The 18234-nt window shown below is 41.4% G+C and overlaps 1 protein-coding gene across 4 annotated transcripts in view; it reads right to left on the reverse strand.

Moving 5' to 3' along the window:
- EML6 (EMAP like 6) overlaps nucleotides 1-18234 on the reverse strand; it is a 136682-nt gene that overhangs the window by 23988 nt on the left and 94460 nt on the right. For 3 of the 4 annotated variants that reach the window (XR_012585935.1, XM_074578609.1, XM_074578608.1), the window contains exons 22-28: nucleotides 16803-16944; nucleotides 15461-15613; nucleotides 15055-15186; nucleotides 13233-13321; nucleotides 12419-12595; nucleotides 12111-12312; nucleotides 11758-11884 (exon numbers count right to left, since the gene is read on the reverse strand). Coding sequence is in view for 3 of the 4 variants with exons in the window: in XM_074578609.1 (XP_074434710.1) it covers nucleotides 11758-11884; nucleotides 12111-12312; nucleotides 12419-12595; nucleotides 13233-13321; nucleotides 15055-15186; nucleotides 15461-15613; nucleotides 16803-16944 (1022 nt within the window). In the remaining variant the exon portion in view is untranslated. The remainder of the gene's footprint in view (nucleotides 1-11757; nucleotides 11885-12110; nucleotides 12313-12418; nucleotides 12596-13232; nucleotides 13322-15054; nucleotides 15187-15460; nucleotides 15614-16802; nucleotides 16945-18234) is intronic. The other variant, XM_074578610.1, reaches the window with a different exon arrangement.

Here is an 18234-nt window from a genome sequence, read left to right on the forward strand (position 1 = left end):
TTAAGTTAAACAACTATTGTGAACAGGCTGGCCCTATGGCATACAGATCTGCCACATATAACAACGCTGTCCGGAAAATCCCTCAACCCCCTTTGCTAAAACCAGCTTCAAGGAACACATTATAACATGCCTTATGCAAAACCTAAATTTCTGTCTTTGAGCTAAAAAGTTTTGAATACCTCAGGTAATGAGACTTCAGGAGAACTCTCTCCATATACTACAAAGGCATCAGAATCAACCCAACTTTAGCTTATTTTGGAAGGTCTCTCTCTTTCCTTAAGCTTCTCTCAGGATTTGTGATCATGTTTGAGAGGATGAGTCTTTTCCATTTGTTTTGTTATTCCTTACATAAACTCTGACATATTTTGAAGCTGTGCATATTGTACAAGTAAAAATATTCAACCAATAGTATACGGAGAACTTTGGGGCTGGAGGTAAAATGTAACAGGCAGCTAAAATAGCATCCTTCCCCTGCATAACAAAACATATCAGAAACAACACTTCTTCTATGCTTCCTGGACTACAACCTACACCACAACCCTCAGAAAAAGCTGACTATTTCGCATCAGCCTCCATGCAAAGCACGCTCAAGTTCAGAGAGAGAAAATTTGTTGGTAGTACGTTGTGCATTGTGATGGTATTGGCACCCCTCAGTTCCACACCCACTGTCACAGCACTGAAAAAGACCTTTGGGCCAGCTTTCTGCTGACCTGTGGAAAAAGTGAGATTGACTCTGAGTTCAGTCGGTTGGCAGGGACTGTAAAAATACCAGTCACAATGCGTTCAAGCCTTAGGGACAACTGTGATGAAACCAGCACGCTGCCAAATACGTTTAGGACGGATTAACTTGACATAATACTGCTGAGAAAGTACAAGTGGATATTCCAAAGGACGCTACTCATTCTTAAACAGTAGTCTTCTGCTGAAAAAAGTCCAAGGTTATTTCCCCCCCCCCCCCCAGATGTGTTTTTCCAGATACATTTTGAATAGTTCCCACCTACACATAAATACAACACAGATTCACATTCAAAGCTTTTACTCTGCACCCACAGACATGTGCATGTAAAAGTGCATGAACAAATTTTGTAACCATATGTCTACTAATTCAGTTTATGGTACAAAGGCTTGTACTCGCCACTTGCGGGGGCTATTTTGAAAGCTTGTATAATTCAGCCCGTGCTGTTGTAAACAAATAATCAAAATAATAATATTTAAAGAGAGAAAATCCAAATATTTAACCTTCTTTAACTTCTCGTCTTTATCAGAACATATGATTACAAATAATGCATAATAACATAACTGAGGACAGGCTCCAAGACAGGTAACTCGGGGGAAGTGAGACAAGCCAGTATGTTAAGAAAACAGAAAACCAGACAAACATGCTAATGCTGCTTGTTTTCTACACATTCAACCTGCGTTAAAGCGTTTTCCATCACCGGGTATATTACAAGAGTTTCCAGTTTATGTAGAGTCATGCAAATCAAACTAAATGAAAGCTGCAAACATAGGATATATGCTAGCGGTTAGTAGAATGCAAAATGCAAATATATCTTTGCCTTTCATATTAGTAACATAAATACAGTCTTCACGCAACTTGTTTTACTTCTTATTATATAAATTCTTTGCCAGTGAAAATGGTCCCAGTTCAAAAGTTAGCCTTTTTCTGAAATGGAGCACAATTCCTACATAACACACAGTGTAGCTTACAATTGTCCTGGATTGTCTGGGACAGTCCCACCAGTGACCAAGTGGTCCCGTGGTGTGGGAGCACTGCTCTTGGAGCTCCCACACCGTGAGACTGCTCCTGCAGCACCTCTCATTGGCACCCCACTTCTGTATCATACAGGCAGAGCAAAGAAGAGGATGCCAATCAGAGGAGCAAAAAAAGGAAGAAAAAAATAAGGGTGGGTGGGGAGGATAGGAGGACAGACATAGAAAGGGAAGAAGAAGAAAAACAAGAAGGTTGGGGAAAGGAGAGAGAAATAATCAGTTAATTATCTTAACCAAATGCACCAACTAATACAACTGCAAGATTTTTAAAAACTTTTCCTCAGCTACATCTCTCCTGTTATTTTTCCATCCTCAAGCTGTAACTGCTGACAGAGACAGTAAACCTTGGGCCCCCCAACAAAAATACCAGACCGTTATTTATTTCAAATCCTGCAAGTAAAATCTCTCATGTAACTTGTATGTTCTTCCAAGATAGTTGCAACATCATCATTATTTTCATTATGTACATAAATGAGACAGGAAAAGTACATTTGATAAAGGGCTTTAATTTTCTTTTCGAAGGCAAAACCTTAATATTATCCTCCAGTTCATCATATATAATTTTTTTTCTCCTTTAGAATCATGAAATTTCTCTGCTCAGTTTGCTTAGGGGCCCAATACTCTGGAGATCTGGAGAAGGCCAGCGTAATACAGATTTCCTTTTGATCTTGCTGGATTATGCGAAACTCAAAGCATACGCTAGGTAGTAATAGAGGATACAGAGCAGCTGCTCAAAGTCACAGTTATCTCGTCTAGAGCATTGCCAGGTAGACCCTCCTCATAGGGAAGTCTGCTGCCTTCCCGGAGCCTGGGTTAAGGACATCACCAGGAAACGCCCTAATTTGATACAGTCCTCAGACTATTACCCGTTACTGATTTTCCATGTAGGTGGAGATGAAGCTGTGACTCGTAGACCAAGAGCAATCAAAGGGGACTTCAGGGCCTTGGGAAGGTTGGGAAGTCTGGGGCACAGGTTATTTTCTCCTCACTCCTTCCAGTTGCAGGCAGTGACATTGGAAGGACCAGACTAATCCAGTCTGTTAATACATGGCTCCATGGCTGATGTCGCCACCACAGGTTTGGGTTTTTTGACAATGGGGTGGCCTACACAGCACTGGGCTTATTGGCATCAAATGGGAAACACCCTTCTCAAAGGGGGAAGAGGATCTTTGCTGAAGAGATTGTGGGGCTGATTGACAGGGCTTTAAACTAGATGTGAAGGGGGAGGGGGATAATAATATCAGGCTTGTCTGTGACTGGCTGTGGGATAACACATCAGGGTTAGAGGGACGGGGTGCTAGTAAGTGCCTTGGACCTGTTGCCCCGAGGCATGCTGGGGATGCTACATCACAGTCAAAGTCTTACGGAGACGAGCCAGGGGCTCCTGAGGTAGTCCGAGTCAACAGGGAAACACCCGTGAAACACCCCAAGGGGTGCTCCTCTAAGAAGGCGTCACAGCCAACGACCCAGCTAAAGTGTCTCTACACGAATGCACGCAGCATGGGCAACAAACAGGAGGAGCTGGAAGCTACCGTGCTGCTGGAAAACTATGACATAGTGGCCATTACTGAAACCTGGTGGGATGAATCCTATGACTGGAACATGACTATCGCTGGCTACAGGCTGTTCAGAAGGGACAGGCAAGGAAGGAGGGGCGGAGGTGTTGCCCTCTGTTAAGGAATGGATAGAGTGTGAAGACATGTCCCTAAAGAATAGCCAAGAGGAAGTCGAAAGCTTATGGGTAGGAATTAGAGACCGAGGCAACAAGGAGAACCTTCTGGTTGGTGTCTACTACAGGCCGCCTGATCAAGGGGAACCTACTGATGAAGCCTTCTTCCTCCAGCTACAGGAGGCATTGCGCTCAAAGGCTCTCGTCCTGCTGGGGGATTTCAATCACCCCGACATCTGCTGGATAAGTAACACGGTGAGCTGTAGACGATCCAGGAAGTTCCTGGAGTGCCTCGATGATAATTTCCTAAGACAGGAAATAGACAGCCCTACCCGGGGAGATGTGATACTGGACCTCACAGTCACCAATGTGAGTAAGCTCATTGGGGATGTCAAGATGTCAAGCCTAGGCTGCGGTGACCATGCACTGGTGGAGTTCACAGTCCTAAGGGATACATGCCAGATGAGGAGTGTAGTCAGGACCCTGAATTTTAGGAAAGTAAACCTCTGTCTCTTCAAGGAGTTAGTCAATAAGACTCCCTGGGAAATGGTCCTCAGGGACAAGGGGGCAGAACAGAGCTGGCAGATCTTCAAGGATGCTTTCCATAGAGCACAAGACCTGTCAATTCCCAGGTGTAAGAAATCAAGCAAGAAAGGGAAGAGACCGGCATGGCTGAGCTGGGACCTGCTGATCAAACTAAAAGGCAAGAAGGAACTGCACAGGCAGTTCAAGCAGGATCAGGTATCCTGGGAACAGTATAGGGATGCTGCCCAGTTATGTAGGGATGAAGCCAGGAAGCCCAAGGCGTGGCCGGAGCTGAACTTGGCAAGGGATGCTAAGAATAACAAGAAGGGCTTCTACAGGTATGTCAACCAGAAAAGGAAGCTTAAAGAAAGTGTACCCCCCCGATGAGCGAGAATGGCAAACTGGTAACAGATGAGGAGAAGGCTGAGGTTCTCAACAATTTTTGCCTCAGTCTTCACTGCCAGCCTCTCTCCTCACACCTCCTGAGTTGAAGGACTGCAAGACAGGGACCTGCAGGACAAAGTCCCTCCCACTGTAAGTGAAGACTAGGTTCGTGACCACCTGAGGAACCTGAACATACACAAGTCCATGGGACCTGATGAGATGCACCTCAGAGTCCTGATGTAGTTGCCAAGCCACTCTCCATGATATCTGAAAAGTCATGGCAGTCAGGTGAAGTCCCTGGTGATTGGAAAAAGGGAAACTTTACATCCATTTTTAAAAAGGGTAGAAAGGAGGACCCTGGGAACTACTGACCTGTCAGCCTCACCTCTTTGCCTGGGATGATCATGGAACAGATCCTCCTAGAAGCTATGCTAAGGCACATGGAGGACAGGGAGGTGATTCGAGACAGCCAGCATGGCTTCACCAGGGGCAAGTCCTGCCTGACCAACCTAGTGGCTTTCTACAATTGGAGTGACTACATCAGTGGACAAGGGAGAGCTATGGATGCCATCTGTCTGGACTTCTGCAAGGCCTTTGACACGGTCCCCCACAACATCCTTCTCTCTAAGTTGGAGAGATACGGATTTGATGGGTGGACTCTTCGGTGGATAAGGAACTGGCTGGATGGTCGCATCCAGAGGGTAGTGGTCAATGGCTTGATGTCCAGATGGAGAGGGGTGACACGTGGTGTCCCTCAGGGATCCATACTGGGACCAGTGCTGTTTAATATCTTCATCAGTGACACAGACAGTGGGATCAAGTGCACCCTCAGCAAGTTTGCCGATGACACCAAGCTGAGTGGCGCGGTCGATGTGCCAGAGGGACAGGGTGTCATCCAGAGGGACCTGGACGAGCTAGAGAGGTGGGAGTGAGCAAACCTCATGACATTCAACCAGGCCAAGTCCAAGGTCCTACACTTGGGTCAGGACAATCCTCGTTATCAATACAGGCTGGGAGATGATGTGACAGAGAGCAGCCCTGCAGAAAAGGACTTGGGGGTACTGGTGCGTGAAAGGCTGGACATGAGCCAACAATGTGTGCTTGCAGCCCAGAAGGCCAATTGCATGACCTGCATGATGGGCTGCATCAAAAGAAGCGTGGCCAGCAGGTCCAGGGAGGTGATTCTCCCCCTCTGCTCTGCTCTCGTGAGACCCCACCTGGAGTCCTGTGTCCAGCTCTGGAGCCCTCAGCACAAGAAGGACATGGACCTGTTGGAGTGGGTCCAGAGGATGATCCGAGGGCTGGAGCACATCTGCTGTGAAGATAGGCTGAGAGAGTTGGGGTTGTTCAGCCTGGAGAAGAGAAGGTTCCGGGAAGACCTTATAGCGGCCTTCCGGTACCTAAAGGGGGCCTACAGGAGAGATGGGGAGGGGCTGTTTGCAAGGGCATGTAGCGATAGGACGAGGGGCAATGGCTTTAAACTAGAGCAGGGCAGGTTTAGATTAGACATTCGGAAGAAGTTCTTTACAGTGAGGGTGGTGAGACACTGGAACAGGTTGCCCAGAGAGGTGGTGGAGGCCCCATCCCTGGAGACATTCAAGGCCAGGCTTGATGAGGCTCTGAGCAATCTGATCTAGTTAAAGATGTCCCTGCTTACTGCAGGGGCGTTGGACTAGATGACATTTAAAGGTCCCTTCCAACCCAACACATTCTGTCATTCTATGATTCTATGATTACATCAAATCTATCCTCCTACTCTCTTTCCCATGATGGGGAGAGAAGGGACAAAAATTGCTGGCTCGTCTCTTTTGAGAAAAAGACAATAGAATAAGTCTTCAATAGAATAGACTTTTATATATATAAGTCTATATATATATATACTCCAGAATAAGTATTAATTTGAGGGGAGTCACTTGTGAATTGTTGACTTCTTTCCAAAAGGGTGGTTGTTGCAAAGCTTTCCCCTCATAACCCAGCACTGCCTGTATCAGCTCTCAACCATATACTTGCAACCTCATCACAGTTCCTGAGATCAAACTCCTCCTGAATTGAACAATGAACTCTTATTTCTAGAGAGGTTCACCACTCTTAATATTACAGAAGCATGGAGTCCTGCAAGCTTATTCTAGCAAACACAAAGGTTAAAAAGAGGGAAATGTAGCTACAGTAAAGAGGAAAATAAAATGGCCATCTTCTTGAATCAAAACTGTCTCCTAGGTGTCACATAGTACCTTTGGAACATGTTTGTATTATATAAGCAGGCAAATAACTTTTTAAGCGTCGGTTCACCTTATGAATATTACTATTTAAAGAAAGAAACACAGCAAGCTTAAAGTCTTTGCCCAAAGAAGCATCTCAGAGCAACAGCCTTAGCCATTCCTATCTCTTGCTTGATCTGGAAGCTTGGTTTTCTCTCTTTTTTTCTTTCCTTAATTTAAATTTACTTTGTTTAATTCGTGCTTTCTACCCTCTATACCTCACTATTTTTCCTTTCTCAGACACACAATGAAAATACACAATGAAAATACAGCAAGGAGGACATTTCTTCTTCTTAGATCCTCACTGCATTTTTCAGTGAAGTGGACCACCAGTTTCTCAGGTCTTGTGGTTAGCTCACTGCTTCTAACTTAAATGGTTTTCCAGCTTGTAACATAATTTTCAAAATTTACACAGTATGTAATCAGTCTCAGAGTATTCACAATATGCACGTCCCATCAGATGCACAATCCTTGGGGTCTTCATACAGACATAAAGCACAATTACAAAGAGGAAAGATTTGGGATTCGGAATATTTTCTCCAGACAATCTTCCCCCTCAAAAGACTACCAGGTTTTTCCACGTACCTGCCTGAAAGAGAATGGAATACATCCTCTTGGCTCCCTTCTTCATAACTGAAGGGACTGGGAGAGGCTACCTCAGCCGTGCCTTGTGCAGAAAATGTAAAGCTTTGTGAACTGGCTTCAGTACTACTCGTTGCCATCTCACTCAGCCTTGTGCACAGAGATCTCAAGACTCCAACGTCCTGAAGACTCACTGATTTAGAACTTCGGTTTTCCTGAACACTGACAGTTGAGTACTCATAAGCTTTTAATTTTGTCTGGTTTGATCAGCCATCACTTTGGACCCTTGTAGGTGCAAAGAAAAGTCAGCCCAGTGCTTTCAGGAAGCTTCAGACAAATCCTTCATTAGCTGTTACATGCTTTTGTATTCTCCGAAAAGATGTAATCTGGCACAGCTGTGAAGCTTGCTTGATAATTCATACGTCTTTGAGAGAAGTCAGCTTCACCTTGAAGCACTTGTAATTGGGAGTGTTGAGATTCTGCATATATTGTGTGCATATTGGCACAACTGTGGCCAAAAACTGGAGTCTTTGACAATTGCAGTAGCCAATACATTAATCTCATTTTACTGCATCCAAAACCCATTACCTTTCACAGCTTATGCTCCTATCCCAGCACAATACCCTCAAACTTCAGTTTTGCCTTACATTTCACCATAACATTTCTGCTTCTAATTTGACTATAAATTCTGGAAATTTACATTAATCCAGTGAAGAAAGAGAATTGAATATAACTTTGCCTAACAAGCTATATATGAAAAGTATGGGAACTGTTCACAAATTTCTGGGAACACAAATTCCAAATACCAAAGATATTAAAGTAGCTGTAATTGAAAGAGGACATATAAAAAATGTGAAGAATAGCTGTGACTCTTTAGCAGAAAAGATGGAAAGGACAGTTACAAGGGTTTATTTTTAAGGTATTTTAAAATTAAGTACAAAACTGTTGATTACATAGGGACAGTAAGAAGAAAAAAGATACAGAGAATGTTAAAAACTTCATTTTGCTCTCTTCAGCCAACTTGTTATGGGATAGATTATTCCTTCACATAGGCTACAGTAGGCTATTTTCATGTACAGTCTAGACCTCCAGAGTCTAGTTGGAGGTCAGTGAAGAGTGGTGTTTCCCAGGGGTCAGTACTGGGTCCAGTCCTCTTCAATATATTCATCAATGACCTGGATGAGGGGATAGAGTGCACCCTCAGCAAGTTCGCTGATGACACAAAGCTGGGGGGAGGTGGCTGACACACCGGAAGGCTGTGCCGCCATACAGAAAGACCTGGACAGGCTCAAAGAGGAACCTTATGAAATTCAACAAGGGCAAGTGTAGGGTGCTGCACCTGGGGAGGAATAACCCCATGCACCAGTACAAGTTGGGGGCTGACCTGCTGGAGAGCACCTCGGCAGAAAGAGACCTGGGAGTCCTGGTGGACAACAAGATGACCATGAGCCAGCAATGTGCCCTTGTGGCCAAGAAGGCCAATGGCATCCTGGGCTGCATCAAGAAGAGTGTGGCCAGCAGGTCGAGGGAGGTCATCCTCCCCCTCTACTCTGCCTTGGTGAGGCCACACCTGGAGTACTGTGTCCAGTTCTGGGCTCCCCGGTTCAAGAAGGACAGGGAACTGCTGGAGAGGGTGCAGCAGAGAGCTACCAAGATGATTAGGGGACTGGAACACCTCTCTTACGAAAAAAGGCTGAGGGATTTGGGTCTCTTCAGTCTGGAAAAAAGACAACTGAGGGGGGATCTTATCAACGCTTACAAATACTTAAAGGGTGGGTGTCAGGAGGATGGGGCCAGGCTCTTTTCAGTGGGGCCCAGGGACAGGACAAGAGGTAATGGGCACAAACTTGAACATAGGAAGTTCCACCTAAACATGAGGAGGAACTTCTTTACCCTGTGGGTGGCAGAGCACTGGAACAGCCTGCCCAGAGAAATGAATGTCTCTGGAGACATTCAAAACCCACCTGGACGTGTTCCTGTGCAACCTGCTCTAGGTGACTCTGCTCTGGCAGGGGGGTTGGACTAGATGATCTCCAGAGGTCTCTTCCAACCCTACCATTCTGTGATTCTGTGATTCTGAAGAGACTGTTATGGAAATCAGAGGCAACCTCACTGCAGAGGAGGTGTCTACCCATTTAATTAGGCCCACCAGCTGTAAACAGAATAGGTGGTGTGGAAACACTTGGGCATACTAGGGGGTCTTCCAGCTTCAGTGTTGCCTTGTAGTGGTGGATAGCACAAAGCACATTTTCCATGCATTATGGATTATTATTAGTATTAGTGTGACAAAAAGGAAGCCTGCTTCATTTGTCTTGTTATGTGCTGCTTTGCAGGTACTATAAGTTTTGTTAAAAAGGTTGAAAAAAGGCAAACCGCCTGTTAATTTCAGGGGGTGCCTTCCTCCACAGCAACACATTAGGTTCAGCTGAATCAGCTTATGCAGTGTAGGGCTGTGAATGTGGAGAGACTCAAAAGTCAGGAAGCCTGAAGTGTACATGGCAGACTGAGACACTCCTCTGAGAAACAGGGTACTTGCTTGCATCAGACACCAGACCCATGGCCAGGTTTGAGAGAAGGAAAGCTTCCTAGGCACCCAAAGGGACTGTGGTGATTTTCACTACTGGACTTAAAATAGTGCGGAAAAGCTGCAGAAGAGTTTGATGCTTATGCTCATATTGGTGCTTATTCACTAGCACAAAACAACTGTAAGCCCAGCTTAATCAGTCAATTAAACTCTGTCTACGGTTGCTTTTGCATCATCAAAGCAGAATAAAGCAGCTGTAAGTTACAAGGGCTTCTGGTGTAAAACATTTGGCCATTGTTTGTTGTTAGCACTTGTTATTTCATGTGTAATAACAATTTAGCAGTATCTGCCCAAAATAAAATAATTTTTTTTTTTAACTCAATCTCAAAACATTTACGTTTACTAGACAATACACTAAGCCTTTTAATAGAAAAATGGAGGAACAAAGACTTTATATGAGTAAATGAGAAAATTGAAAGAGATATTCTTAAAAGGGGAAAAGACATTGTTATGGTTCAACATTTTATTGAAAAAAATCACTAATCCTCCTGCTGCATGTTTTAGTTAAAACATTGTGATGAAAAAAAAAAAGGGTGCAACTTTTTTCTTCTCATTTTTCACACCCAACATTCGTTCTCCTATTCAAATACCAAGTGAAAAATTACTAATTTTTGTCCATGATGTTCAGCACTGCATTCTTTGAGAGCTTTAAAAACATGAACTAATTTATTTTTCGAAGATCAGCATTAGATTAGGAAGTATTGCTAACTCCATTTTGTATCTTGCAAAGCAGGACACCAAGAAGGTTTAAAGCCAAAAATCTTCAAAGTTGCCACTAGTTTTCAATAGTCAAGTAAGAGAACCTTAGGCTTTAATCCGTTCAATGTAATCAGGTGTTATGTTTGTTCAAAGAACTGCTTAAATGATCTCCACTTGCAGCTATGAGTGTGCTGTTTCTCTGCAAAGTCAGCCATACTTCTCTCTGACAGCAGGAAACAAGGTACACCGAGTTACAGGCTGCCTATAAAAATACTCTATTTGCCAACCATCACCAAGAAGCTCTGCGACAGAAGCAGGAACAGCAAGAATGCAGCTGTCCACAGGCTCCAGAGGGGTGTCTCCTTGCCATCCTAGCCTCTTTCTACACACAGATCTCCCATCTTTTGCAATACCTGCAGCAGGGACCCTACAGTGCTTACTTCTGCACCCACTGTATTCCCTGAGGGCTATTTATCCTGTTCTATAACTAGAGTAGGATCCCTGTGGGAAGAATATGCCATCACACTACTGGTATTGTTAGTGGTCATGTGTTCCGGGTAAACTGAGGGGAAGTAACTAAGCTTAAATTCTTTCTATCAAAAGAGACTGCAAGGATTCACAGTTGAGTCACCAACTGGATTCACGGGTGTAGTTTTCCCATTCCAGATTACAAAGGGGAATGTACTTTACTGGTGACAGATACCCCTGTTCTGTCCCAACAGTCCTGTCCCAGTCAGAGTTTTTACTCACCCACTCCCCTAGGTCTGCGTTTCACTGGACCTCACCCTCTATGCTTAGCTCTTGCTTCTTTTATTTATTGTCCTCTCCACTACCTTTCTCCTCCCAGCTTATTTTTTTCAGACTAATTCAGCCTAAGGCCAACGTGTACCGTGGGAAATTTCAGCTCTGACAGTAACAACCTGACACAATTATAAACAACTGAAAATCTTTCAATGAAAATATCAACAAAAGCCTTAACTACAAAGTATTTACAAGCTCACCTTATCACAAACACCCTGCTGTAGACTTATCTATAGCTACACCTACTAATTAGGAAAGAATATAACTGCTTATGTGAACAGCAGAAGAAAACACTCGCAGGTGTTTCACTTTACCTATCTTTCTTCATCATATTAACACGTTGTACCCTATGAACACCACTTTAAATGTTATCTTGTGAACTTTAAAATTCCTGTCTTATTTCTAAGGACTAACTTTAGTTGAATGAAAAGAGATTCCAAAGAGTGCAATGTACATTTGGAAATGAACGCCTTTGTGTAACATACCTCTCCTCTACTGAAACTTCCTTCAGCTGTTGATGTGGTTTTGTCCCTTCCATTTCTCGGATGCTTACAGCATAGATCTTAGTGGTATAGTCAATTGCCTTTTCTCTTGCAACATCACTATCATAACCTTAGAAAAATAAAACATACAATAAAACAAACTACCTTTGTTTCGTAGTGGAAGAGTAGAAAGCAAGATCTGCACCAATAAAAGGAAGGAAACAAATTCTACCAAGCTCTCCCCCCGCAGAACTTTAGCACCTGAAAATTTCTTGCCCGCTTCAACTTAAATGCCTGTGTAAGTCTCTGTGGAATGAAGGCTAAATTAAAGACATGTTTTGTGCAATCCTTTTTACCTCCATCTTCTTCTGCATCTGTGTCTGATTCTTCACTATCAACCAGCTTACTCTCCTGAATGCCCAAAAATTCTCTGGTCCAGATCATCAAAGCTGTATCAGCACCACCTACAGTCAGCAGCACAGAATCATTGTGTAACCACCGCACATTGGTTACCTGTGCGCTGTGACCCACATACTTCTTGAATTTTGCATGTTGGCCCTGTAGCACAAAGAATCCGCATGTTAACAGTCTAACATATTGCAGTGTCTTCCTTAATTCCTTTTCTTGCACAGTTTCTAATCACAGAAAGAAATACACTTATTACCTTCACTGGATATGAAAAAAGCTTCACAAAACCGAAGTCATCTCCTGTAGCTAATAGTGTTCCGTCTTTTGTAAGACTAGCTGCATTTACAATGGTGACATCACTGTGCATGGGCCAAATTCCTTCACAAGTAGGACCAAGAACACAGGTCCAGGTGTCCCACTCAATCTTCTCGATCTGCAATCAGAATTTCCCCCAAAGACGTCATCTTAACACATGGCCAATACACACTGGTTTCATGCGTACATTTGTCTATGTTTGCTATTCATTTTTTTTAGCGTTTTTAGAAAGCGTTCACTGTTTCCAGCTAGTTAATACAAATTGCACATCTTCATCAAAAGGCTTCAAACTATAAACATTCCTGCTTTCCCAATGGAGAGCATTATTTGGATATAATTCTCCTTAAAGATTTTCTGAGGTGATAAACATTGGCAATTTTGTAGAAGAATTATGTGTCACAAATAATCAACATCCTTAAAAGCCAGTTCATACTGTTTAAAGATGGTTTATAACCTGCATGCACACTGATCCCACAGAAAACAGGTGATTGTTCAGGAAATGGGACGATGGGGAATGACTGCTATCAAACAAACAACAGTAAATTTAGAGATACAAACAGAAACTTGCAAGTCCTACCATTAGAAATGCTAGGAAAGACACTATACAGAATGATTAAATAATTCTAATTTACAACCACTGTAAATATAGTGGTTTAAAAATAAAAAATATACCATTTGAAGACAAATTATGGTAATTTTCAACAGTCCAGAAAAATAACTTTCACAGTAAAAAATTAAGTAAGCGTAATTCGTACCTCAGCAATTCTTATAACATGCCTTTTCCCCCTTGGTGCTTCAAAAAATAGTTGTTCTTTGGCACCAGAATTGACTTGCAATAACTTTCCTGGATACGAAATAAGAGTTTATTATGAATTTTGTTCATTATTATGAATATTATGAACTTTCTTTTGATTGAATGAAGAGATTTCTGGGGGTAAGCTAAGAAATTATCCTCCAGAGAGTTTTTCATAGCAAAAGTAAAACAGATGCTTAGAGTCACTCTCGTAAGAATCCTGTACTCCTGATTCACTGCAGAAGTAATACTTTAAATATCATTCAACATTCTTAAAAAATCACTTTCTTCTGATAAGAAATATTTTGCTTGTGTTTTCATCATCATGATAATGGAAAGTAAAAAAAAAAATTAAAACGTGCATGTTATTCATTTTCATAACAATTTTGCAAGACAGCTCTGACAGAAATTAAAAACATCATAAACTCCTCTCTATTTCGCACTGCCTAAGTGGCATATTGTCCGGCTACACACCGAGCTGTCCTTGGCGTTCAAGGCCAGGTTGGATGGGCCTTTGAGTAACCTGGTCTAGTGGGAGGTGTCCCTGCCCATGGCAGGAAGGCTGGAAGTAGATGATCATTGAGGTCCCTTCCAACCCAAACCATTCTATGATTCTATGGATATGAAGTTTACCATATCCATACAAATACTGTGATACTAGCAAGATAATCCTGGATGCAATTGGTAGTTAGCAAGTGTTTGCGCAGTTCTACAATATTGAAACTGTATAACTGCCGGGGAAAGCACTCTTCTACCGAGAAACGCTGGATTAGATTATCAACTGATATGAACTAGTGCAGTTCCCGTGTTGCTATATCTTGACTGGGCATCTTGCCCTTTGTCACATGAGCTATATTCAGTCTTTTGGAATCACTGACAAGAAGAAGTGCAACATTGGACTATAGTAGTATTATGCCCTTCTTATGACCTGTATAAAACAGGTTATACAATTTAGTATATTATTCCTTTACATCTAGAAGTTCAGTTAGACTTTCCAATAAACACCATTAAGGACACAAAGAATTTTCAGTTTTCATACACTTTATGTCTGCACATGTAATACATCCAAGAAATGGCTACTACAGATATACTGGTAGGATCAGACAAATTGCTATTATTGTGTGTACACCTATCAGTAGTCAGATTATCAGGGTTGTAAAGGAGCACACAGTGCCAGCTCAGTTGCAGCATGGCTTACTAGCTCAAGAATGGCACCCAGACCTGAACAGGTTCCGAAAGGAGCTTAGCTCCTGTTGTTGTCAGTGAGCGTGCACCACATTTTGGGGCACCACAGGGGAAGCAGGGCTCAGACACACAGGTGGTTCTGCACAGAATCATATTAGGTCCAGGGAGTCTTATTTGTGTGAGCTCATTATCAATCCTGCTAGACTTAATTAGTTGTGACAATAAGGCTCTCTAACTTCATTGCTGTGATTGCCATGTAATGCTCAGCAAAGAAGAAAGGAAACTGGACATAAAAGGTGGAAAAGAAAAATATGCCACACACTACAAAACTATAAAAGAACAGGGCAAAGAAAAGCAATATTATGTTCGTAAGTGACATTTTAGTCATATGTTGTCAGCAGTGAAGTACCATGTACTCTGGTACAAATGCTACAAGGGAGGCCAACAAATGTAGTTGCACTGAACCCATATGGTGCTTGATGTTGAAAAATCACTTGCATTAGTAGTTACAGTTTATCTTAGTAACTGGTATGTGAACAGTTTTCTGATATTCCATTTTATAGGCATTTTAAATCTGTATCTCTGGTCAAACATTTTACCTCTTGAGTCCCAGTCAATGTGTGTGATATAGCTAGATGCACCTTTACAAATGCCAACTCTTTTGCTGGTAAGTACATTGTAAATATCTACAAAATTATCATGGGAAGCCACAGCCAGGTACTTTCCTGATTCTGTAAAGAAGAGACACTGAGGTTATTAAAGGTTTACATGTTATAATTATTATTGTTATGCAATTTCACTACTGTAGTGCATCCAAATGCACCAGTTAGGGGTGGGCCCCATTATACGAGGCTGCATACATCCATACGGAATTGTAAAGTATTTAAATGCATGGAGCGCATGCTCCCATCTCTATCTTCGTTCGGAACATTCAATCTTTTGTCTAGACGTAAAAAACAAGCTCCAAGATAAACACCGCCCTTTCACCTTATCATCTGATTATACCTCGTGAAAACTTTATATCTGAGATCATTTCCTTTCTGTGGTGAAAAGAGACCATATCTTCAACAGTGTCAGCGTTTACCACCAGAAAACTGCCATCATTCAATCCTACAGCCAAGGCTTTCCCATCAGGAGAAAAGGCACAGCATCGTCCACCTACAAAAGAAAATGGAAAGGAGAAAACCGTGAACAAACTGCAACTGAAAAGTTTTTACATCGAGCGTATAATTTTAAAATAGATTAGTTATTTATTAAACCAAATATATTATGTGATAGGAGGGCTATGAATAATGTTTTACTAAGTGAGAATATACCCTCTGTATAGGCTGTTCTTGAATTGACAATGGTGATTTGATGAGTCTTGAAATGGGTTTAGGTGAAAATATCACCTTCCAACTACGTTCTAAACACGCCAATGATAGAAATAAAATTAATTAAAAAAAAAAAAAAGAAAAACACAGAAAACATACAGAAGGGAAATCCAATTGGAAAATTCAAAGACTCATTATGGGCAGCATAACTACATGTCTTTCAGGGATACTGAACTTGAAAGCTTCTTCATTATATGACTATTATTTAATATGATTCTTTTCAGGTGGAACACATTTAAAACAGAGATGTACTACACTTCCTCCACTTACTTTTTGCCTCAACATTATTTCTGACCATACTCTCTCATACAGCTATCCTCATCCATCCCTGAGTTCACCTCTCCAAAACATTTGACTCTGTTTTCCCTCAGCCAGTTAAGAGTTTTTGTGCTCTGGATCTGTCACTGAAAATGAAGCATGTTGAATTTACACCATAAAATTTCCTGAAGGACATAAGTGAATAAATGAAATAAGAGTAATTTTGAGAAAGCGTAATTACAACACAGCTCATCTAATGGTATACAGAGGAGAAAACCTGTTCATTTTCAGAGAAGTTGGTATGACATGCAAAGTTCGTGTTGCCACTGAAAGCTGGTTGTACTCAACATGCAGAAAATTTTACATTTGTCTTTCGAAAGAAACTTTTTAATGTCAGCAACAAATATGCTGATCTTAAGTATTCTTATGAAGGAAAATGATCCTGAGGTCAACTTATTCCCTTGGAATCAGAGGAAGATTAAAGTTAATTTCTTTATTACTCATTACAATAGATTATAATCCTTTTTCTTTCTATCCTTTTCATTGACTTGACACATGCCAAAGACAATTTAGTTCCTGTGCTTCCAATTTCTTAATGACTGTCTCCTCTTCCTACGTAATTAACGCCTGTGATGTGCACCAAAAGCAAAGATGTAACTGTTACCAAAATAGAGTAGTATCATTACTATCACAGTGTGTCGCCAAATGAGAATTACCTTTTTTGAGTTTCCTCACTGCCAGCATGCGATGCTGGGATGAAAGTTCCCAGATTCGTAGTGTTTTATCATCACTCACTGTTGCACAGACTGGCAAGAGAGGATGAGCTGCCAAGCCCCAAACTTCTCCTTCCATATGCCCCTAAAGGAAACCATTTAATGTAAGAGAAAATAACGCGTTTGGGTTTATGTAAAAAGTTCTAGCACTTGCCTTGCCTCCTTTTACAAGTCCCAGGCAATAAAGATCTCCTCTCAAAAATGTTCCACATTCAAACAGACCTGAATGTCTGGTCTGTTTCCTCTGATAACCATCTAAAAGATACTTTTCCATAGTCTCCTCTACTATTACCAGCTGTAATTCCTTTTCCTCCAGTGCTCTCTCTTCCAGACTTGAGCAGGAAATACTTACTCCCCAAACAGGACTTCTTCCTGAAATCCTAATATGGGCTAATCTCTCTTCAAGGTTTATGTAATTTTTTAGATCCTGGAGAACTTGTTTTCCCAAAATACACGTATTTAGTTCTTTTAATCTTACCTCAGAACTCAGTTTTAAAACTTTTTAATCACTCTTCCTGCTTTTTCTAGATTTGCTTCAATTTGCATACATCTTGCTGGCACAGCATTTCAAGATTATATAATTTTTTACTATTCTCGATCCGTATTTCAGTTTGGTAACTGGCATTTTTGTTCAGATGGAAAAATACCATTAAAAGAAAAAAGGGAGGAACTGTCATGACATCTTAATTACACTTTATGTATTTTCTATTTTAGCTCAACTTGATGCATGCAAGCATGTAATTTAAGATGGATGACAATTATGACACTTCTCTTTATCAGAAAACTCAAAGCAATCGGGTAATTCTACTCTCTTGCAACCCTAGTATTCATATGAAGGCAACTATGTTAGGAAGAGATTGCAATTCCAAAGTAGTAAATGAGTTACATAATTTATGAAATACAGCTTTGCACATGTAGGTTAGTGAGGCTGTGATGCAGGCAATACAAATTTCAAAGATTACTTTATGTGGTCAGAGCTAACTGGAAAGAAAAAGACCAAGGAAACCATATTTTTGTCATTTTTGTCAATTAAGTCATTTTTAGAAAACAAAAAATAAAAACTTGACAAATTATAACTCAGTAAATTATACAATTTTCTACATATAGACATTAGGGTTATTCAAGCAACATCAAATACATCAGTGGACATATGTATGAAAAATTTTTAACGAAACATTGCAAAATACTTTGTCTTGCAAAAAGAGATCTCTCTATGCTTTGTAACACATGCAGTGACAACTGCATGTCACTGAAGAAAGTTGTCATAACTCTAAAACAATTTTTCACTAATTAAAATATAGCATCCTTTAGAATACGCTAGATTCCCAATAAAATACGCTAGATTCCCAGTAAAACAAATAAATGGAACCATACT

Source organism: Larus michahellis, chromosome 3, assembly GCF_964199755.1.
Source record: "Larus michahellis chromosome 3, bLarMic1.1, whole genome shotgun sequence".
NCBI lineage: Eukaryota > Metazoa > Chordata > Aves > Charadriiformes > Laridae > Larus > Larus michahellis.